General features: G+C 44.1%; 1 protein-coding gene across 1 annotated transcript in view; it reads left to right on the plus strand.

Annotated features, from left to right (window-relative positions):
• ryr2a (ryanodine receptor 2a (cardiac)) overlaps positions 1 to 23,158 on the plus strand; it is a gene marked incomplete at both ends in the record, with an annotated part of 175,982 nt that overhangs the window by 50,133 nt on the left and 102,691 nt on the right. The window contains 13 exons of the mRNA XM_079757379.1: positions 342 to 381; positions 494 to 598; positions 1,514 to 1,617; positions 9,482 to 9,565; positions 9,734 to 9,893; positions 10,563 to 10,710; positions 11,101 to 11,201; positions 15,083 to 15,187; positions 16,465 to 16,639; positions 16,827 to 17,035; positions 18,630 to 18,815; positions 19,088 to 19,230; positions 19,389 to 19,503. Coding sequence (XP_079613505.1) covers positions 342 to 381; positions 494 to 598; positions 1,514 to 1,617; positions 9,482 to 9,565; positions 9,734 to 9,893; positions 10,563 to 10,710; positions 11,101 to 11,201; positions 15,083 to 15,187; positions 16,465 to 16,639; positions 16,827 to 17,035; positions 18,630 to 18,815; positions 19,088 to 19,230; positions 19,389 to 19,503 — 1,675 coding nt within the window. The remainder of the gene's footprint in view (positions 1 to 341; positions 382 to 493; positions 599 to 1,513; positions 1,618 to 9,481; positions 9,566 to 9,733; positions 9,894 to 10,562; positions 10,711 to 11,100; positions 11,202 to 15,082; positions 15,188 to 16,464; positions 16,640 to 16,826; positions 17,036 to 18,629; positions 18,816 to 19,087; positions 19,231 to 19,388; positions 19,504 to 23,158) is intronic.

The raw sequence follows: 23,158 nt of genomic DNA on the forward strand, positions 1-23,158 counted from the left end.
AACTCTGAAATGTGAACGACAGTATCTTAAGGAGCCAGTGAACACGCTGGTTTAGCTGGAATTCAAACCACGATGAGCTGCGACTCACGGCAGCTTTCCTTTTTAGAACCATCGCTGTGTAACTATTATGAGTGTTGTAATCAGCGATGTTGTTTATGAAATGTAGTGTTACGCGATATGTCCGGTAAGCCAAACCCTCACTCGGACACAGACATTAAATAATTCACTGCTCAGACCGATCTTCACCATCCACACACACCGGTGTCATCTCAGTGGTGACGTCGTAGTGTTTTGGATTGATTCGATTAGTAAGGCTCTTTAAATGCATCACGTGTCTAAAGTTTTCCAAAGCTCTGCCACTCAAAGCCCGTCATCATTCAGGTTTTGGACATGAATTTCTTCACTATTGGAATTCTTTACTGTGTGCGTGTGTGTGTGTGTGTCTGTGTGTGTGTGTGTGTGTGTGTGTGTGTGTGTGTGTGTGTGTGTGAAGATTGTCCTACCACCCCATCTGGAGAGGATCAGGGAGAAGCTGGCAGAGAACATCCATGAACTTTGGGTCATGAACAAGATCCAACTGGGCTGGACCTATGGAGTGGTGAGGCGGGGGGGGGAAACGAAAATGTTATATTCATTCAATGAATGAAAACCAAGCAACCAGTTTGAGCTTGTCCCTTGCATAATCTAAAGAAGCCTTCTGTCCGTCTCGTGATGGATTGTATGTCCATTTAGGGCCGGGGCTGTGTTGGTGTTCAGGTGTTGTTCTCCTTGTTTTCTGTTCAGCCGAAAGCATCAGTAGCAGTAACTTTGTTTTCAAACCAGCTCCTTTTTTGAAGGATTTCTGGAAACTGGAAAGGTTCTGAAATAAGGGATCTCCTCTCAGTCCACAAGTGTTGCACTAGCGCCACCTGCTGGACGGCCCCTCGGCTCTTCTATACTACAGGGCGGATGTCTCGAAGACAAACAGCTTCCATAGAACTAGAGTAGACCTACTTCCAAATATCCCAAAGCTAATGAGTGGTTTTAACATTGAACAAAGTCTTGATGAAATTGCCCGGCAGGACCAGCGATATTCCGCCAGGAAAGGAGAAAACAGGGCATCCTGCTCTGTTCATGTTAATTATAAGTGATTAGTTACCAACCCGTGGTTATGATGTAGAGCTTTTGGTTGGACTTAACCACCGCTGAATAACCACAACAGACCTCAGTTCTCTTTGAGCATTTTGCTGTCAAGGTACGCTAGTCTCTGCGTGTCAGACGGGCTCAGGGCAGCAGCCCTCATTGAAGACAAGTGAGAGCTTATTCACATGGTTCGAAGATACGCCACGCTTACATGCTTAGTCTAGCAGCGGGTTTAATCGCTGTTTCAACCAGGATCACTCCATAACTCTGCTCTGTAAGCATCATGACATCATCTAAAACAAGTTGTTTCAAGGTTTAGTCTTCCTTTAATGTTAATGAAATCTAACTGAATCTACATGTCGGTTGTAATGTTTGTTTCCTGTTGCTTCAGGTGCGGGATGACAACAAGCGGCAGCACCCGTGCCTGGTGGAGTTCTCCAAGCTGCCCGAGCAGGAGTGCAGCTACAACCTGCAGATGTCTCTGGAGACCCTAAAGTAAGGCCCTACTCCCACCCAGGATCCAGCTGCTGCCTGCTGGCGGTCACCACAGGATAACGCTGTGAAACCAGGCCGTCTGCAGGGGCCTTGAGCTGCTGTTGTAGCGACAGAGATAAGGTGCTTAGCTACTCGTGTCCGGGCTGAGAAGGGGCTGATGCACAGCTCATCCTCCTGGAGAGAGATGAATGATAACGCTGGGCTTCTTGGCCACTGGTGAGAAACAATATATCAATGCGGTGACATTTCCACCTGTTACATTGTTATAGTTCACCAGATAAAAAAAGGTTGGCTGACCTTTGGTACGCTGAAAACAAGCCACTCTAGTCCATCACCGCCATAAACCGCGCTATGCAACCAACTAGTTAACTAGTTAACACTGCTGCAACTGTCTCCGTCATGGTGACTCTCTTATCCTAGCTAGAGTTAGTTGGAGTGTCTGAAGCCGCTCACAGTGTGAGAGAGATTTGCCTCGTGAAACACCGGACCACTACAGTGTCTCACACAGTGACTCTTTGAAGCAAACCAAAAGTAAGTGACAGTACTTTAAAAGGGGATTAATAATGGAGTGGCAAGTGGAAATGTCACCGGGTTGGTCTTTTGTTCATCACAAGTTGCCAAGAAGCGCAGCGCTATCGTCCACTCTCTCTCAGGTGAATTCCCTGAACGTTTCTGGATGAGCTGGAGCATGGCCGACCTCCAACCTGGCATACCCTGAGCATAAGCACCTTGTCTCTGTCCTTAACGTGGTATGGATGCAACATGACTAACGGAGATGGCAGCTTAATAGGTAGGCTGTGCAGTCAAGCTAACTATTTTTGTAAACTTGATAAATAGAGCTTTAACAGTTGTTATTTTTAGGTAAAGTGAGATAACCGTCATTGAGGATGTTACTCCTCAATGTTATGCCTTGTGTCAGCTACTCCCAAAAGGTTTGAGACGCAGCCTAGAAAAGCTATCCCTGCTTGGACGTGTCCCTGAACCCAGTGGCTGTGTGTGAGGGTGCTACGCTATAGGGGTGACTCACATTGGAGGGGCTATGTAGTGCACCGGTGAGAGTTGACAAGTGGCCAGCATGTTCTAGTTAGATGATCCGTTTAGTGGTGGTTTTGGTGGCGGTTGGATCTACAAGTAGAGGTGAGGTCCGTAGGTAAACGGTTCGTGTCTGAAATCCATGCCAACCAAATCGGACTTTATTCCAGAAACAGACTTGAGGCCCGTCCAATGCAGCTCAAGCTTGTTGCTCGAAAAAGAGCAAGTTTACTGACAAAAAGACTCACAAGTGTATTTGCCCTGGTAAAGGAGACTTCTGGGGCACAACAGAGCAAGCTCTGCGCCAAATGGGCATTGTTGTGCACTTAGGCAACGGAGAGACCTGCATTGATTTTCTTGAACCCGTCACGCATAGGAGGAATGTGAAATCTTTACATCGGACAATCTACGATTTCAAAGTGCCTGATTAGCGATTTATAAAGTTTTCCCTGATGCTCCCAGCTTTGCTTACATTGAGGATGGCGGGGGGCTGGCGTGCGTGTCCTGATCCCCAGAAGGGGGCCGTCCTTTGTCTGCTCCTCCATGGATAATGCTCCCCATTGAAACCAAAACCTTGTTCTGCCTCCATAGCAGATCGTAGGCCACACTCCAACACTCCCGTTGTGGATGAACTTTTCTTCTCCTTTTCTCTTGGAGCAACATAATGATCATAACCTTTTTTTTTGTTAATTGAATTACCAAATGATTCATAATTATTGTTAAATGAAGGATTATTTACACTGGAGCTCTCACTTGATCAAGGCTATGAGTGTTTGTTTACCTTTAATGGAATGGTTTATATTTTCTGAATCTTGTCCATTACAGACCGCCATTAGAATGCTCAGATAGTTTCTCACTTCTATTCACTGAATTTGTGGATTTCTATCACTTTAAACATTCAGACTTCAGCAAATAGAACTCCTTAGGGTACGTCTTTAGTAAATTGATTGACCACATTGATGTGCCGATGATGAACACTGGAACACACACAAGCTATTTGACACTTTGATTTTTTACTGCAGTTCCAGGATCTAAGGGGCTTCATACAATGTGTGTTCACTAGTGTTATCTAATAATGTTGCAGAGCTTTCATCCAGCCTATTTACATTTTTTAAATTTATTTAAATTTTCTCCATAACTGGCTTTTATATTTTTCATGCATAAAGAGGACTTGGACAAATAAACTGAGCAGTTGGCTGTATCTTGCCCTCCTGTGGCAGTATTCAGAGCAGGAAAGCGTCATGTAATTCAATATGCCTTCAAAGTATCGCCCAAGAACTTAAACATGGAAATAAATGGCAAATGAGGAAAAGGCTTCAGCACAACAAATTTCCTCTTTTATGTTGTTCAAAGTTGACTTGAACTCAATTCTGACATGAAAACAGAATTTTCTGTTTTCATTTTTTTTCCTCCGTCTCTCCTAAGCAGAATGAATCGATGCACAGATGACAGATTATAGTGGTTTCCAGAAGCCTCCATCCGCTAAAGCCCCAAGCACAAATTGATGGACTGCTGATTTATAGACTTATGCCGAGGACATGGCCTCCTGACCCTCAACCATGTATTATGTATGGGGGAGTCATTACTGGGAGAACTCTTTTCTATATAAGCCCCAAAGCCTCAGTTATAACAAATACTCGATGTATAACTGGAGGTTTGCGCTGGCCAAAGCTACAGCCACTCCCCATTAATATCTTCCCCAAATATTTGAAGCAGGTTGTTCGATTATGGCATGAATCTCTTTGGAATGATAAACGCCCCAGGTTAAACCTTAGAAGACCGGGAAGGTCTGTAGATTAGGGTATACTGGGTATCCAAAACCTACTGAACTAGTCTTAGGGCCCAATAACAACCATGGTTGGTTTGGTTGGTCTGAATCTTAAATTGGTACTGGTGGTTCTTTTCCTGATGGCCACGTACGATTCATTCAGTCATTTTTATTGTTCAGAAATGTTATGAAATTATTATGTATCCAAAAAGTTTAATTACATTGCTACATATATTGCTACATTGATGTCTTTATTTAACACATTTAATCAGCCCAGAAGTCAAGCAAAACTCAAGGGACATCTCCATAGCAGTTTATATAGTGTATAGGCCATCTTTTTAATACTGTATAGTCCTGTCAGTTTTACCTTGTTGTTAATTTTTTTTTAAAACCCTGTTTCTACTTTGTTTGATTGTTATGATTAAATGTTAAGAGTACCTGCTTCCAAATCCATATTGCGTCACTAGACATATTGCAACGAACGCTGAAGACCTGGCTTCTGTTTATGAAATATTTAGTTCTGTACATATCATCAAATGCCTGCAGAAGCAGCCAATAATTCATGAGGTTACGGTTTAGTTCCTGCAATAAGGTTGCATTTCATTCTCCCTGTAAGTGAGAACTGTACTCACTGACCTGTTGTTTTGGTCAGCACACCGCATTTACAAATGCCAAGCGACCCGTACCAGTGGTTCGACCGTCTCAGGGTTTGATTAAGAAGGACAAGATGGTGTGCTTGGGAAAGCGCTCTTGGTTACACACTGCATTGGGCTTGGCAATCAATTCATACCTTAATACTAAAGATGTATTGAAGCCAGTGAGTGGGACTTGGTAGTGGGAAAAATGAGGAACCCAGTTAGACAGCTCATAGTACTCATGCTCTCTCTCCTTTATCCTTTGGTTCTGTAGATGTTCTTTATTTTTGTGATTTAGGGCCCTGATTTAACGGTCTGAAACGCAAGTGAGAAGCGCCAAGCGCAAGTAGCTTTGTGGGAGGTTTTATGGCGATGTCGCTATTTTACCGGCGCATAAATGACTCTTGCGCCCTGCACAAAACTAAAAAGGGTTGGTCTGAAGTAGCCTAATTACCCGTAGGTGTGGTTTGGGCGTAACGTGCAATAAACCAATGAGAGTGCCAGCTCCCATCCCCTTTAAGAGCCATGAGCGCATTTGAATCTGACGAGTTGATATTTTGACAGCGCGTCTGCAGTCTCCGATGAGACAGATACATGACTGCATGAATTTCAAACTTCAAATGGCTGTTTATGGCCAAATAATATGGCCTAATTCAGACATGTAATTGTGTTTTCTTCCACAACTTTAGAAACACTGAGTCCTCAAATAAATTTAGGCAAAGAAAACTTGCGGTAACTGTGGTTATATTTAATGATATACGCAATACATTAACAAACATCGTTGCTTAGCAGTATTGTATGCATTATCGTTATCGACTTGTGTTCCTAATATGCATGTGTTCCCCGTTAATATACATTGCCATGGACTGTATTATGCGTTACGAGTTTAGTTTGCGTGTGTTTAAACAGATGGACGCACACACGCGCGCCCGCATTCATTCATTATTTTACACATACACACACGCGCGCCACAATGTTTTCTCACGATCAAATACTCATCAATCCTAAAAGTTATGGGCTTGTACACGATGTCTGTGTCAAGAAAATATGTGTTTGCTGTACGGTGTTTGCAGATGCATTGATTTAAAAGTACAACTTATTACCGCTGTTTTAGCTGTTCTTTCCCAAATAATTTACCAAGAATGTGTGGCTAGGTAGATGAGAGAAGCAAAGTGTATGCGCGAGGTGCACAAGCAACATTATGCATGCGCCCTTAAAATAGCATCTGAACAGCGCGCCACTGACTTTAAAACAGGTATTTCCTGGTTTGTGGCGCAAGTGGTTTCTGAAACTGCAAAATAGCACCAGGGAACGTTTGAGCCAGAACACGGCTCCTCCTTTCGCCGAACCGCCCCTTGGGGCTCAAGATCATTCCCTAATATACAGCGGTGGCGGTGGAGGGAAAAGAACGCTCTGCGTCAGTTGCAAACTAGCAACGACACATGCGTCAGTGTAGAAAGTAAATTGCGCCGGATGCAAGATAGGGCCCTTAGTCTGTCTCGTATCTTTGAGGGTTAGGGTTAAGGGTCCTTCATGAGGGCTCCTATGAAACACAGCACAAAATCAACTGCTGTCTGCTATGACGAATGCATCTACCCGTGTTGCCAAGCTCATCTTACATGCTCCATTGGTGCTGCATGCAAATACATTTGGCATTACAAATAGTGTGGGCTTAATGCAACACACTATTGTTATCATGCGGCTTATTAGTATGGTTGTAAAGCAACACACTATTGTAATCATGTGTTTTATTATTATGAGTGTGGTTGTAGTGCAACACACTATTATTATCACTAGAGTTTGCGCGCGCTCAACCTCTAGTTGTAATTAAACCCATAGCAATAATGTGGAAACCCCAGTCGATAATGTAACACATTTCTGAGCGCATAATTAATAACATTTTGCCTAAATGTTACAACATACAACATTTTGGTTCACCTATTACGTAATGAAGCAAGCACAATCCTTTCCTCCTTATGTTATGAAGCAAGCATAATTATTTTCTACTTATAAGCCGTTTTCACACATTTTTGCCGCATTTGTATATCAGGAGATTCGACCCTGTTGTTGATGCCCACTTGATGCTTTATATGCGGACATCGATGTTATTTAGACATCAGTAGAATCAACGGGGGGTTTAGGGGGGTGGGCTTGCAAGGGGCGGGATATGACGTAAGGTCTAAGTTCGCAAGAGGCGGGATAAGTGTGGCCGCTGTCACTGTAGTTTGTTTTGATTTGACCATAGACAAAATGGAGGCAGAGCGGCAGAACTCATCGCGATCATCTTAAATGTTGCTAAAATGATGCATCATATATTCCGTTGCATCCACAAAATCCGAAGCATCAATTGATGAAAGATTGGAGGATGAGTTAGAGACAAATAGAAGATATGACAAAGAAGAAAGGCATCGCGAACGACGAGAAAGAGAGCGTAGTTTTTTGCTTCATTTCACATATAACTAACACTTAATAATAATAAAAAATACATTTTCTATACACGTGCAGCTGTGAACTTATTTTTTGTAATTAATTGTTTGATGTTTACTTTTAGGGTTATGATAAGACCTATCTTTTAGCGTTCACCATTTAAATTTCCTACGGAAAAAATACTACCTCAGGGGTAGTATTAATCAGGAAATTTTCGGGGTACAAATGTCAGGATATGTTGTTCAGACCAGGGGCGATTCTAGGGTCAGAGCTTTAGGGGTGCTGAGCACTCAATGAGCCCCACTGCCACACCACCCACCCTTTTTTCACACAAAAACAAAAAATATTTCTATTGAAAAATAACTTCATAATTTTAACATTGGTTCAACTAACTCAAAAGATTTTATGTTTTGGACATTATTTAACAATTTCAAAGACGAACAAATATAATTTTTAGAATAACATTTCTTACTCCCAAGTTTTAGGGTTGCTGAGCCCCTTTTTAGGGGTGCTTCAGCACCCCTAAAAATGGGCTAGCCTCGCCCCTGGTTCAGACATACACGCCGTTAAAACAGACGGCAGGGGGAGGGGGGACATCAATATCGCAAGGCATTGCAGGATGCGGGATCGATCTTGCCGTTGTCTTTCAACGCGGGCGTGTGTGCGTGTGTTTGTGCATGTGTGTGCGGTGTGTGTGTATGCGGTGTCCTGCGCTGCGTTTTCTTGAAATGTCTGCGTCAGCGCTATTCATGCGCTATTGATGTTTGTGTGTGTATGCGGTGTGTTTGTGCGTGCGTGCGCGCGGTGTATGTGTGCGTTCGCGTGTGCTGTATGTGTGTGTCAGCTACAGGCTGCTTGGCGTGCATGTGTCTGCGTCCGTGTTTGCGGTGTGTGTGTGTGTGTATGCGGTGTCCTGCGTTGCCTTTGTCTTGCAACGCCTGCGTCAGTGCGCGCGTGTGTTCGTGCGCGTGTGCATGTGTATATGCGTGCGTGCGTTCGTGCGGTGTATGTGTGCGTTCGCACGTGCTGTGTGTGTGTGTGTGAGGTGCAGGCTGCTTGGCCCATGCGCACTGACCAACTTGAGTAACTGGTGCGACAGGCCTGCTATTATAGTAGTAAGATGTGTCTCATTAGTGTGGTTGTAAAGCAACACTATTGTTATCATGTTTCTTGTCCTTATTATTATTCTGCCTTAGGTATTTCCTGGCATTATATCCTCCTACAGTTTTGGAGTATAATAACTAAACCAATGGCAAAGAATTGTGTTCATTTTGCAGAACAAATATTTCCCTTTTTTTTCAAAATAAATTCTTATAATATTATTATTTGATGTGAAAACTGAATTGGGAAATAACGCTACAATCAACCACTCCAAACGTGAACGTGTGAGAGTGTTCAAATTAAATACACAAACAGTATATGTGAACAAGAAGCACAGAGGTCTCCAAACAGAATTCCCAGTATAAATGTTTTGACTCGGCCTAATATCTTGACTGTTTTATACTTTATGAAGCCATCTCAATACAAGCATGAGTAGACATGGCTATATCTCTGGAAACCTCTCTGCTTTTTCCCTTTTTTTTTGTTGTTGTACAAATCCATCATCCCTCCTGTGAAGATGGTAACATTGGCATTGGCTACATTTGTCTTTGTCTTACTTTTTTATTGTTTTTATTTTTTTTATTTTTTATTATCATATACAGGTATAAAATGTCATGTCTTGTATAAATGAGTACAGTGCTTTGTATTTGTTTATCAAAATTTCAATAAAAATGCTTATCTTAAAAAACAGCATTTCAACTACAACCATCCAGCCCACAAGATCATTTTTCATCCAAGTTGTTTTAGGGTTTGGTTGTCCTTAAAAAAGGGATGATTCCGTAAATATTTTACATAAAAGCTATGTAATTTAAAGTTAAGTAAAAAAGTCGTCCCACAACATCACGTGCTACAATCAAACGTGCGTTGCTATAATAATGGATATGGTGTGTTTGCGTTCCAGAACCCTCCTGGCCCTGGGCTGTCACGTGGGCCTGGCCGATGAACACGCCATAGAGAAGGTCCACAGCCTGAAGCTTTCCCCTACGTAAGTCCTCCTTCTCTGAAGGCCATCAACACAAAGTATTGGAAATCAACTCGTCAGAAAAAAAAACGACTCCTCTTATCTAGAACAACATATGAACAGACAATAATATTGTTCATGATCATGATTTTCCTGATCATGATTTTGAATGAACCGAGCGTTTCCGTGCAGCTATGAGTTGGCCAGCAGCTATAAGCCGGCTCCCCTGGACTTGAGCCACGTTAAACTGGCGTCTGCCCAGGAGGCCATGGTGGACAAACTGGCAGAGAACGCACACAACGTCTGGGCCCGAGATCGCATAGGCCAAGGCTGGACTTATGGCATTCAACAGGTAGGTTCTTTTTCATAATGTTTACACAGTCTACACACAATGGCTCTTTATACACAAGAACAGCATCTAGATTCTGCAACCATTTTGGAATTTGTGACAAATGTATCTAGATTAAAACTTCAAAAAGACTGGATTGAAAAGATAGGTAGGTATCTCCATACAACAAATCGTATTAAACTATAGATTTCAAGGGCTAGGATTCATACAATACATTTGCATACGAATCCACTTGCTTTGCATAAACTGAGCTTGTGGCTTGGCAGTGGAGGCCTGCTGTCACCCAACTAACAAGCTGAGTTTGTCAGTGGATTATCAGAGTTAACGTAAGAGTTTGGTTTTCAATGAGTGGACTGTTATACATGTAAAACAGGGGGGGCTGTTTGGATATAAATATGCATGTCTGTGTGTGTGTCTGTGTGTGTGTATAATCTATAATCCATCACCTGCTATTTTCATGTATTTGGCCATAGCCCTTTGCCTCCTTAATAGTGGTGATCAGAGGTTTCCCAACAGGGCTGGAAATGTGTATCATGTTTTGACCATATGCCAATGCTAATCATTGATTATGCACGTGTACTATAACAAATGTCCCTCAGACTACCATGACGTTACTGCCCTCTCCTCTGGTCTGTGGAGAAACATGTTGCCTGCTCTCCATTGGGTCCTCAGGACGTGAAGAACCGCCGTAACCCTCGCCTGGTGCCCTACGCCCTGCTGGACGAGAGGACCAAGAAGTCCAACAAGGACAGCCTGAGAGAGGCGGTCCGCACCCTGCTGGGATACGGGTACAACCTGGAGGCCCCGGACCAGGACCACGGTAGGCCCCGTCTCTGGAGCAGGACCTCTTCACGCCATATCACCAAGACATCGACGTTTCTTTACACTATTTTAATGAACATCTAAAAGTCAGCTGATGAACCCAGTCTTAAAATGGCCCAGGATTTATGGGCATCGTCTGAATCCCCCCCTCCCGAACATCTGTCTACTTTGCACTTCCTTAAAGTTTGAAATGCAGACTAAGAAGTTTTGATCGGATTCACCAAAATCGACATATTATATTGCATTTTGTATTACAGTTAAATGGTTAAGGGTTATTTTAGGTATTGCATCCCTAACACGCAGACCAGAAAGATAGGCTCATTAAATGCCTTTACTCTCCATGTGACCGGTAACGTTGTTGACTCTCAACTGACTGTCGTCCCCTCAGCCCGGGTGGACCTCGACAACGTTTCAGCCGAACGCTTTCGTGTCTTCCGAGCAGAAAAGACCTACAGTGTCAGCGCCGGCAAATGGTACTTTGAGCTTGAGGTAAGAGGAGGTTTTCCATTGCAGCCCTCCCTCCATCTATTACCAAGGTCATTTGTGAAAGGGCCTTTGGTGTTCTGATTCCGCCAAAGAGCAAAGTGCTACTTCTAGTGCATATTTCTATAGGGTGCACGGCACAGTCACACGTATGACGTGGTCTTGCCTCTGCCATCGTTCATCATCATTTAAAACGATTTATTCTGAAAGATTGTATATCTAACGAGGTTGGGCTGTCCTCCACTGTACAGGCATGGCATGGGGAGGTTCTAATGGAGGACTCCCTTGTGAAGTTGTAAAGTGTGGTCTTCCCTCCTCGGGAACAAGACAAGGACCAGCTCTGCTAGTCCTTGTCTAGCAGAGCTCTGTTGAATTGTTCTGTCTGGGCATTTCCTTCTGGGTGGTACGGAGTGATGGTGCCCTCCGTCTCCACTCCATTCCTTCAGTTTTGTTAAGAGTCGATTGTTGAATTCCTGTCCCACGTCATGATGGATCTTACTGGGGGGGGGAGCCAAATCGATGGATCATTAAAGTCATTGGAGTTTCTCTGCTACTGTTTTGGCTGCCTTTTTCTGGTGGGTTAAGCTTTTGCAAAACAGGGGGAGTGATCCATCACCACCACAATGTACCAGAGACCACTGCAGCTAACTGGGCGGACGGCGGAACACAATAGCGGAGGAAACGCAGCCAACAACTGTATAAACAAAGAACAGAAGCAGTTCTTTATCATTATATATATACATTACATTGTTGGTGTACAGTTGTGGAGTAATCACCTGGGCTTCAATTGTTTCTGGTGATGAAGCCTGGCGTTTTATGCCGGGGGTATTGTGCAATACCAGCAAGAATGCACCGTCTCAAACTGTCCACAGCTTTCTGCACACTCGGGACCTTGCATTACATTCTTCCAAGAACGGCTAGCAAGAACGTTCTCCCCAAGAACAGAAGTCTGTTCTTTTAATTCTTGGTATTGTCAAAGGCCCAGATTCCGTTCAACACCTGACTCTGCCGTGTTCTGATGCAGCTGGGAAAACACGAGAGGGTGGAAGTGTCTGGGTGAGCTGGTGTTCTCTTGTTATCTGCATCAGTGTTGGACTTCCCAGGTCGGTACTTAACCGTGAAGTTGATATTTAAAACTATTCAACAGAGAAACAACCTTTAAAGAACACCCTTATTGTAATCCACTTCATCAGCAAACTGCCATTCGCTCCACAGTTTTACACTTGGGTTAAAAGTTTGGAAACTCCATTTTATTATTATAAATCCTCTAAGTACTTAGGATATTTTGGTGGAAAGGAAAAAGCATAAGCTTGTCTTTACTTGCTAAATTAGGCGTGGCTGGAAGATGGTTTAGAGCTCCGTCTTGCCAACGGTTGATTTTTATATCCGTGTATGAGAGAGGGTTAAGTTCCCAGGACACTTTTTCATAAAGCCATGGTGTATATGGATTTGTGGAGCTACCTCTTGACAGCGGTTGGGTTTGTCATCCATGCCAAAATCAGTGAAAGCTTATAGGACACTTATACAGTCAACGTTAGGACACCCCAGGAAATTTGGGGTTATTTTTTAAGAGTTATCGACATATCAATATTTGATCTTCTTCTCAACAACAAATATAGATAAAGGGGATGAATTGGAACAAAAAACTGATAATATTACTTTGTTATCATTTATAAAAAAAAAGGCAATTTCTGCTGAGGAAAAGTTTGGAAGCATGTGCCCTAATAGCTGGTATTGCCCCCTTTGGCTAAAATGACCTCAATTAGACATTTTCTGTACATCGGTTGGGAGAAAGATTATCCCAATCCTCCATGCAAAAACCTTTTAGTTGTGTGATGTTTGAGGGGTGTCTTGCATGCACAGCCCATTTAAAAACAACCCCACAGCATCTCCGTAGGATTAAGGTCCGGGCTTTGACTTGGCCATTCCAAAACTCAACTTCTTCTTTTGAGCCAAATTCTTGTTAGATTTACTGGATTGTTTTGGGTCATTGTCATGTTGCATTGTCCACATCTGCTTCAGCTTAAATTTTCTGACAGATGGTCTAACATGTTCCTCATCCACCCTCTGGTACAACAAATAATTCATGGTGGATTTTATGATGGTCGGCTTGCCAGGCCCTGCGGCAGCAGAACAGCCCCAAACCACGACATTCACACCACCATGCTTCACAATTGGCATGAGGCTCTTAAAAACATGCCTTCTGTTACTGTGGATTAATCTGTCCAAAGCACATTGTTCCAGAAGTCCTGGTCTTTCTGTAGGTGTTCTCTGGTTAACATACGTTTGATTGCCAATCAAACTTATGCAGTCTCTTTATAATAGTAGATGCATGTACTTTGACATACTATGGCAACTTTGGTCCCGTAATGACATTTTAGGATTCTCTGAAACTTCTTTAGAGTAGACCACTGGAGAGTAACATGGAGAGCTGGCCTGGAGGATCCAGCGTTTAGTAGATCCTAAAGATATTCTTTCACTTCTTCATGAAGTGGCCTTGGAATGGAGGAATAGGTTTTTTGAACCTGTGTGGACTCAAATGTATATTTTTTCTGTATTTTTTTTTCAAATATATATACTCCATTGTACGAGCTCCGAGCTGTAGTAGTCAGCTTCCTCCCCCTTTGATGGCCTGAAACAGGGAAGGATGAGATTGTTCTCAGACCTTTGAGATGTAGTTGTGCTCATGATAAAAAGACAGATGTGCTCTCCTCCTTGAAATGTCCCCTGAGGAATGTTTCCAGAGGTAAAACTCTTTATCTCCAACATGTCCGAGGTGAAGACCAGGGCTCACAGCTCTGATTACAACATCCAAAATCCCTGTTTCAGAGAATCCCTGCACAGGTCTGCATCAATCTGGTGGAGCAGACTTGTAGAAGACTGCTTGTACCTCTGTCCCTCTGCTCCTATCGGTCCATTGATCTGAAACAATCTTCAGAGTGACCTCTGACTCTGGTATGTAACCTGGTGTGCTTTTCCCCTCTTCTCACTCTCCCTTACGGAGTGCTATCTGGGCCACTGCTCCTCTTTAGCCCTCTGAGCCTCCCTGGAGCCCTGCTCCCTTGACCACGAGTCGTCAACTGAGAGGCATTTAGAGGTGCAAGGTGGCTAACCTCTCTTCCTCTTTTACCCTTTCCATGTGTTGGTAGGTCCCTCAGATACCACACCAACTTTCCTCTTCTCCCTCCATCTCCTGCATGTCCTCTTGATGATCCTTGATGGTATTAGCCATGTATGGCTTAACATGGTTGAGTTGAGGCTGGTTTATGTGACTTTCTTTGTTTGATCAGCCGCGAACTGAAGAAGCCAGACCCAACTCTATCCCTCTATGGAAACAACATGAAAAGGCTAAAATAAAGGCTACACATCAACCGTATGCCACATTAGGCAGAATTGGCACAACAAAGTTTGATATTTTGTTTAACACTGAAATGCAATTGGCATGTCAGTTTAGATTAGTTATCTGAAGTTTGATTACCATAGATTACTTATGTAGAGTCTGATGGCAGACCAGTTTAAATATGAGTTAATGGGACATTTGTCTCTTTCACTTATCATTTTGCTGGATCCTGGATCTGTAAGCGCGCACTTGGCTATTAACAGCAAACACAAAATCACCAGCACTAGTAAACAAAGTGTCTGTAAGGGGTTCAAATCCACACTGTGTAGAAATGCCACTGTAGAAATAAATTCCCCTTAGAGCTTTGTATATCCAGTTTGTCTTTAGTAGAATATCTTCCTAACAGAACGGCCTAGCTCAGCCCCTTCAGGTTTAGGTTTCCGGGTCAGGCGATGAAAAGTCTCTCCCCAGACGTTCTGCTATGACATGGTAGACTGCTTGGTCTGAGATGAGCGGCGGGTGAATGATATGCGCTCTCCCCCCCCAGATCCACACGGCGGGTGAGATCAGGGTGGGATGGGCCCGGCCAGGCTGTCTGCCGGACCAGGAGCTCGGATCAGATGAACAGGCCTTTGCCTTTGATGGCTTTAAGGTGAGTTCTGTTGTGGGACAGCCAAGAGTAGATTAACCCTTTTGGCGATGTGTAGCTGATTATAGTTCCTTTTTATGCTACAGCTGCTACTACCATGTCACATTTCTGTACAGGTGTACAAATTCTGTACAAATTATGGCATTACATTTTGCATCACATTAAATACACAGCAATTTAAAAACTCACTTTACTACTGCAGTGACCAAAATCAAAAGAAATGATTCAAAACTCTAATTACATTCTTTTATCGCATTAATTTATCGCTAAGTAAAACACCAAATCAACACACATTCTCTGTAACATACGAGGATTATGCTACCCCTGATTCAGTGCTTTCCCAGACTAGAGTTTTCCTGTTAGTTTTCTGTTGGTTTTGAACCATTGCTCGAGTTAGCGTAACATGGGTTTAGATTCTCCTCAAATAAAACGTTATTTTACCTCCTGTGTGTATATATTCTAATGTAGGTTTACCCTTCCCTTTAATTCATACAGAAATATGAATGGGTCTGTTGTACTTCTCATTCAGAATGTACTACACCATCACACTGAGTTTCTACTGTTTATTCTCCACAACATTAATACACAATAACATAACTAACATAAGTGTGTTGTAGGCTTTAAGGTTATTCCTAAACATCATGGTCAAGGTATTGTGCTTATGTGTATGGTGTTTTACTGTAAGTAGCCTGTTTGGAAAACAACATATACTTACATACTTACAATAAAAAGCATTTCACAAAATTATTTAAAAGATTTTAAATGTCCATGTAAAGAAATAATGGCTTTTAAAGGGCAGGGTAACCGTTTTAATTTTTATTTTAAATAATATCTCAAAACGTATATTCTCAAAGTGCATCTCTCTCATTAGAAGCCGCCGTATGGCTTAGACATATCCAACAAACTGCTCAAATGATGGCTTTTAAATCTTATGTACAGGACCTTTTAATGATTATATATTTTTGATAAAAATCCATCTCTATGTTCTTGGGATCTGTTAGACAATTGCACAATCAATAATGTAGTTCTAATGTTAATGATGTGTACTTCAATATATACACTCTAGTAGTAGTTCTCGACGAGTAGTTCACGCCTTGTGTCTTTATATTTTAATTGAATCTCCAGCTGACGCACCCAGCCGGGGAATGTATAGACATGCACACAGTGAAAGGGGGTTAACACGGCTGTCTATGTGAAGCCAAGAACCAGCGCTAACATGATGCTTAAACACACTCTAGAGGTGAATGATCAGAGATCGGCGTGTCTCCCTCTCTCCACAGGCGCAGCGTTGGCACCAAGGGAACGAACACTTTGGCCGCTCCTGGCAGCCGGCTGACGTGGTGGGCTGCATGGTGGACCTCGGGGAACGCACCATGATGTTCACCCTTAACGGAGAGGTTCTGCTGGATGACTCTGGCTCAGAGCTGGCCTTCAAGGATTTTGAAGTCTGCGAAGGTTAACAGACTCTCTGCCTATTGTTTTGTTTTTTACAATTTTGCATTTCAAAGAATAACGACTTACTCCCTGTTGGGATCATTCCTTAGCTAGATATGCAAGTCAACCTTCCCCATACTAGTTATTTACATGGACTTTAGACTTATTCTATAGTACTAAGATACTAAGATTTATTTTATTTTGAAAGGGTTCATCCCGGTATGCAGTCTGGGCGTTTGTCAGGTGGGCAGGATGAATTTTGGCAAGGACGTAAGCACCCTGAAGTACTTCACCATCTGTGGCCTGCAGGAGGGCTACGAGCCCTTCGCCGTCAACATGAACCGAGACATCACCATGTGGCTGGGCAAGAGGCTGGCCCAGTTCATCCCCGTCCCACACAACCATGAACACGTCGAGGTGAGCCCAGCCCCCTGCAAGTGGTGGCGCAAACAATGATACATGGACACTTAGTTTTGTTCTTACTATATATGCCCGATATCCTTCAAAATGCACTGACGAGAAAGAATATTTCTTGTCAGTGCACCATCTGGACCCTTGGCTCACGACAGAATACCGGTAGGTAGGGGGTCTGGGGCAAGCCAGAGGGGGCCAGAGGGGGCCAGCCATGTGTAAAAGGTTACAAAGTGTTGGTTTAATGCTTACTGCTACAGACACCTACTGGGTTTAATCAGCAGGTGAATCAAAAAATATCTGTGTTTGCATTGGCTCAGATGTGACCTCATTCCCTGACCCTTATGTGTAATCACTACAGAGGAACTGCTAAGGGAACAAAAACAGAGGGCATTTGGACACGGTGTGCCAGAGATCGATCGGCACCATATGCATCATCTGCCTCTTTGGCTAGCAGCTAATGTTGTGGCGAACAATTTAAGGGATTCAATCACGATCACTGGCTGTGACAAACCAGTATATGTGGAACACCAGTCGTAGTCCCATAGGGAAGTTGACTTTGGTAATATGGCGGGATGACCTCACACAGAAAATATTGCATGAATCCAATAGCAAGTTTCCCTTGTTCTGTAACTAGGCTATCTGATTAGAGATTCATTGAAATAACTATGGAATGCACCCCTTAAAGATTCCTCAGAAGCATTTATTGCAACAACCATTTATCGAGACTGGCTGATTCTCTTTGACACACAGGTTCCTTCCGCCGATAAGTTCGTTGGAAAGCGTCAGAATCGTCATTCAAGCATGTTAGCTTACTGCTTAATCCTAGCTTGTAGGGTGGTCTGGCTAGAGTTCTCATCAGAGACCCTAGGTACAACACTAGGGTAACTAGCATGTGTTTGACACACAATGGGATGTGGAGACTCCTGTACTGCCAGACAAGCTTAATTCAAACACTCCACTAGTCGCCCCTTCGCCTCTACCGGGACGGCCTTTCCAGTGACGCAGCACCAGGGTGCATTGTATTAAAACGTTTCTTCTGTGACACACGATGCTAGACTGGGTAGCCCCGCCCATTCTGCCTGCGATTTGAGTTCGCCCTGCAGAAGGGTCTGGAGAAGAGCAATACATTTCTTTCTAGTTTCGATACGTTTTTACGGGAACCAATCACCAAGTTGGCTTTCCCCCTGGCGCGCTATTGGCTGGTTCAACACCATGACGACAGGGAAGCGACGGCAAGCAGCCAATTGCATACAGAGTCATTGGAACTAGGCACCTTGATGACGCCTCTTGTGCTGAAGAAAACGACAGCAGCTTCCCCAGACCAAGATCAATCTATAATTGATCTTGGTCTGGCAATAGCTAGGCTCACACGACGCACATTGACACCCAGGATGGAGCCTGAGAGATCCAGCTCATCATTAGAAAGGCCAGGCGAACACCCAGCTCTATGAGCTGGGTGTTCGCGTATGAGCTGGGTGTTCGTGTATCTTCCAGCTCTATGAGCTGGAAGATACTATTGATTATACTGGAATCGATGACGGGCCGATGAGGAGAACATTGGGAGAACCAAAGCGTGTTTGATGTTGTGTACCCCCAGGTGAGCAGGATCGACGGGACGATGGAGTCGTACCCATGTCTGAAGGTCACCCAGAAGTCCTTTGGCTCTCAGAACAGCAGCACTGACATCACCTTCTACCGCCTCAGTATGCCCATCGAGTGTGCTGAGACCTTCTCCGCCTCTCTGGGCGGCGGTGCGCCAGCCTACGTCTTCCCACCCAAGAAGGTCATAGGAAATACTACTGCAACTGATTCTCCTAGGGTTAATCCCCAACAAGGAGAACCCTTCATGTGTGTGTGTGTGTGTGGGTGTGTGTGTGGGTGTGTGTGTGGGTGGGTGAGTGGGTGGGTGTGTGTGAGAACTGGTACTGGTCTGAAATAGAGCCTCCATTACGGATGCATTTTTTGATGTCTTTATTCGATGTATTGGAATGTGTAATTCTGAAGGGATTCATTGATTTATTGATATATGTAATTCTGGATGTATTTGATTAGCAGGAGTGCGAGGACTTTGAGACGGTAGCTGACTTTGAGGTTCTGGTCAAGTCTTCTCATGGTCACATGGGGGTCCCCAGTGAGAAGGATGAGTTCAACAACCACAAAGACCACAACCAGGAGAAACCCTCCAAGTTCAAACAGCGGTATTCCATCCATCTTCCATCCTGCCACTTACTTTACTGATCTTTAATGTCTTTCCTCTTTCTTAAGGCTCTAGGCTTTAGGGGTCCTGTCTCACCCCCAGGTTAATGAAGAGGACTAGGCTTCAGGAGGTCCTGTCTCACTGTGGTCTCACCCCCAGGTTGATGCTGAAGAGGGCCAAGCCAGACAACAGCTCCAGCTCTGCTCGGCTCTCAGAGGAGGTGACCGTGGCCGATGATATGGACGATTGTGAGTTTCCGATGCAAACCTCTACGGTGAGGCACACTAAATTAAATATCTGACCTATGTTGATGTATATATCTTTTCAGCTATTTGTCTCTCTTTCTACCCCTACATTTGAATGCCATTCAATGCTTTAATTTGTGCCAACATTCAGTTTTTTTCTGTATTTGGTGTATTGCTATTTCTTAATACATGTATTTTAATAAGTATTTTAAGAGTACTCATAAAAGTCCCATATGATTAAGATGTGTGTATGAGTGCATGTATGCAAGTATGTGTTTATGGTATCCTCGACTTAGATTTTGTATAATCTGATTTGTCGGGATAGAATCATTGCCATTAAGCCCACGCAGGATGTCTCAGAACGGCTGGGAGGACGCTGGCGTGAATGTCGCCGCTTCTTAGCTTTCCAAACTGACCTAATTTCAAAATCGAAACTTGGCTTCCTATATTTGAATCGCGGGTCTACAGGTTGCCGTCACGGTAACTTGTAAATCACCGTAGTACGAGTTTGATCGCGCTGTAACCATCTCGTCAGCCTGTGTAATCTGCCACTACTCTCCATTCATCCGAAGACGATCTGTGGACTACCTCCAATACGAGTGTTCGGGACGTGGACACCCCTGCCTGACACAGATCATCAGTGTTGGAACTGACCTGGTTTACCCGGACTGCTTCTTTCCTGGTAGTCTGCTGTGGCTTATTTCTCTGTGTAGTTAGCCGCCGCGCTAGCAGGCTATCACTTCCAGGTGCTCCCAGTCGGACGCGACATGACTCTCTACAAATACTCTGCAGCTGAACTTTTCAAACACAGCACCCTCTCCTCTCCGAACTGCCTCGAGGTCATCAGATCTCTCTGCCTTCTTCATCAACCCCGCTACGCGCATAGGGCTGCCCGACATAAGTTTGTTTACATGGATACTACTCCAGCTGTCCCCACAGTTAGGTGCCATGCTTCACTGAGGCAACGTCATCAAAACAAACCACGCCCGCGGGCCGTCAACCTACGTCCCCAGCTCTGCATCAATTGCCCTGTGACCCCTGTGACCTGGCAGCCCTGTTAGCTTCCACTATCAGGGCTGCCACATTCATGTTACTGAACACTTGCTCACTAAATAACAAAGCCCTACTCATTTATGATATTATTTTGGTTTTTCGTCCGATCTCCAACCTTCCTTTCCTAAGTAAAATCCTGCAAAGAGCAGTGGCTTCCCAGCTCCAACATCACATGTCCCACCATGAGCTCTTTGAACCCCTCCAATCAGGCTTCAGAATTCGACACAGTACTGAGACCACCCTCACTAAAATCACCAACGACCTTCTCACTGCCGCCGACAATGGCCTCATCTCCATTCTCATCCTCCTTGATCTCTTCAGCCTTTGACACAGTGTCCCATTCCATCCTCCTTACCCGTCTCTCTGACCTCATCGGCCTCAGGGGCTCAGCCCTCTCCTGGTTTCAGTCCTACCTTTCCAACCGCAAACAATATGTCACCCTGAAAGATGCCAACTCCCTGGCTCCAGCCAATCATGGCGTACCGCAGGGATCTGTGCTCGGCCCTCTCCTCTTCACCAGATACATGCTCCCCTTGGCCAAATTATTCGTCACCACGGTCTCAGTTTCCACTGATGACACTGATGACACTCAACTATATATCAGCACCAAACCCTCCCCTCAGCTCCCGCCTGGTCCACTGTGACCTCCTCAAACTGAACAGCAATAAAACTGAACAGTTTGAACTCATGGTGGTGGCCCCAGAGTCACTGCTCAGGAAGGTTGGTGATCTACTGCTGGAAGTGGATGGCTACTCCATCACCCCATCACCCGTAGTCCGCAACCTGGGTGTCATCCTGGACCCCACCCTATCATTCCAGTCCCACATTTAGAACAGACTCAGTTACTGAAACCCTGATCCACTGCTTCATTTCTACCCACCTGGACTAATGCAACGCCATACTCACCAGTCTCTAAAACCCTGGACAGACTGCAATATGTGCAGAACTCAGCTGCCAGGGTCTTAACTGGCATTAAGCCCTGGCAGCACATCACCCCCACCCTGATGCAGCTCCACTGGTTACCAGTCAAGATCTGCATTTAATCCAAAATTCTACTCCTCACATACAAGTCCCTTCACGCTCTGGCCCCCGTTACCTCTCTGACCTCCTCCACCCCTACACCCCCCTGCGGTCCCTCAGGTCCTCTGACAAGGACCGGCTGGCAATTCCCCGCACGAGACTCGAGACCTCTGGGGACAGGGCCTTTTGCGTGTCCGCCCCCACTCTGTGGAACCAGCTCCCCCCCCAACATCCGCTGTGCCCCTTCCGTGGACACTTTCAAAAAGTACACGAGAGCACACCTTTTCTCTGAGGCCTATGGCCTCTAACTCACGACCCCACCCAGCGCCTTGCGCATTATGCACTCGCACTCAGCTACACACACACCCTCACCTCCCACTCCTGTGAAGCAACTGAAGTATCCTGAAAGGCGCTATATAAAATCAATTTTTATTATTATTGTTTTTTTTATTATTGTCAGATGTTAAATAATATGGAAATAAAAAATGGCTACTTTTTATTATTTTTTCAAAGGAAACTGACACTAAAATAAAAAAAAGATTTGATGGTTTGTCAATTAAAATTAAGTAAAATCCTACAACTATAAATTCATTAATGCAACAAACTATAGGCTAATGATTATTTTGAAGTTGACGCCGACTAAATGCCTATCGATTGAGGTTTCGAATTGTCCTAGATTTAAGGTCATCCCATAGTGTGTGTGTGTGTGTGTGTGTGTGTGTGCGCGCGTGCGTGTGTGTGTATGTATACTGCCAATACAGTATTTTGACTTGGTTTGGGCCAATACCATTATCAATACTGTTATTGGTTCATCCCTACACATGCCTTTTGATAATGTTCTATTATTATGAGCGTGTTATCAAAGTATATGCTGTTATTGGTAAATGAGGTGACGTATGTAAACCTAAAATGTGCATTGTGAATGGTCTCACACTATACTGTGTGTCCACTATATCCGTATGTAGTGATTCCTTTCAATTGTCGGATTCATCAAAAGCCAATCAAAAGCCTTGTATGCGCTTGTAGTCAGTCATACAAATCTCCATAATCCCTCACAATTTTACGAATCTGGACCGGAACTGGTTAATATATAATTAATCAAAGAGTTGGACACTATGATCTTGATTTGAGAAGATACCAAATCTTTACGGATACCAGATCCTGACAGAATGATTCATGTGATGTTGTTGACCAATTGCACACAGCTGTGTATTGGGGAGACGTGTGGCGACAATTTAGACTGGGCACCGTGTGCACAATGCTCCTATATGAGTAATCGATTTTGGTAAAAAGGTACACCATGTGGAAGACACAGTAGGTCAGGTTAAAACCACATCCAGCATCTTCAACATAAGTAGGTTGAGTTTATTATGTTAAGGCCCACATATAGTTAAAGGGGACATATTATGAAAACACCACTTTTCCTGGGATTTGGGGTGTTGTTTTGGGTCTCTGGTGCTCCCACACTTGAGTGAGATATGCATTTCTGAAAGTACCCCGCCTACAGTTACCAAACGAGCGAGTCAGTTTCGGCGCCCCCTCCTACGTAGGGAGGGGGCACATTTGAACATTACCTCCCCCTTCCCCACTCCCCTCCAATCAGAGCATAGC

This window comes from Pollachius pollachius (genome assembly GCF_949987615.1).
Source record: "Pollachius pollachius genome assembly, chromosome: 19".
NCBI lineage: Eukaryota > Metazoa > Chordata > Actinopteri > Gadiformes > Gadidae > Pollachius > Pollachius pollachius.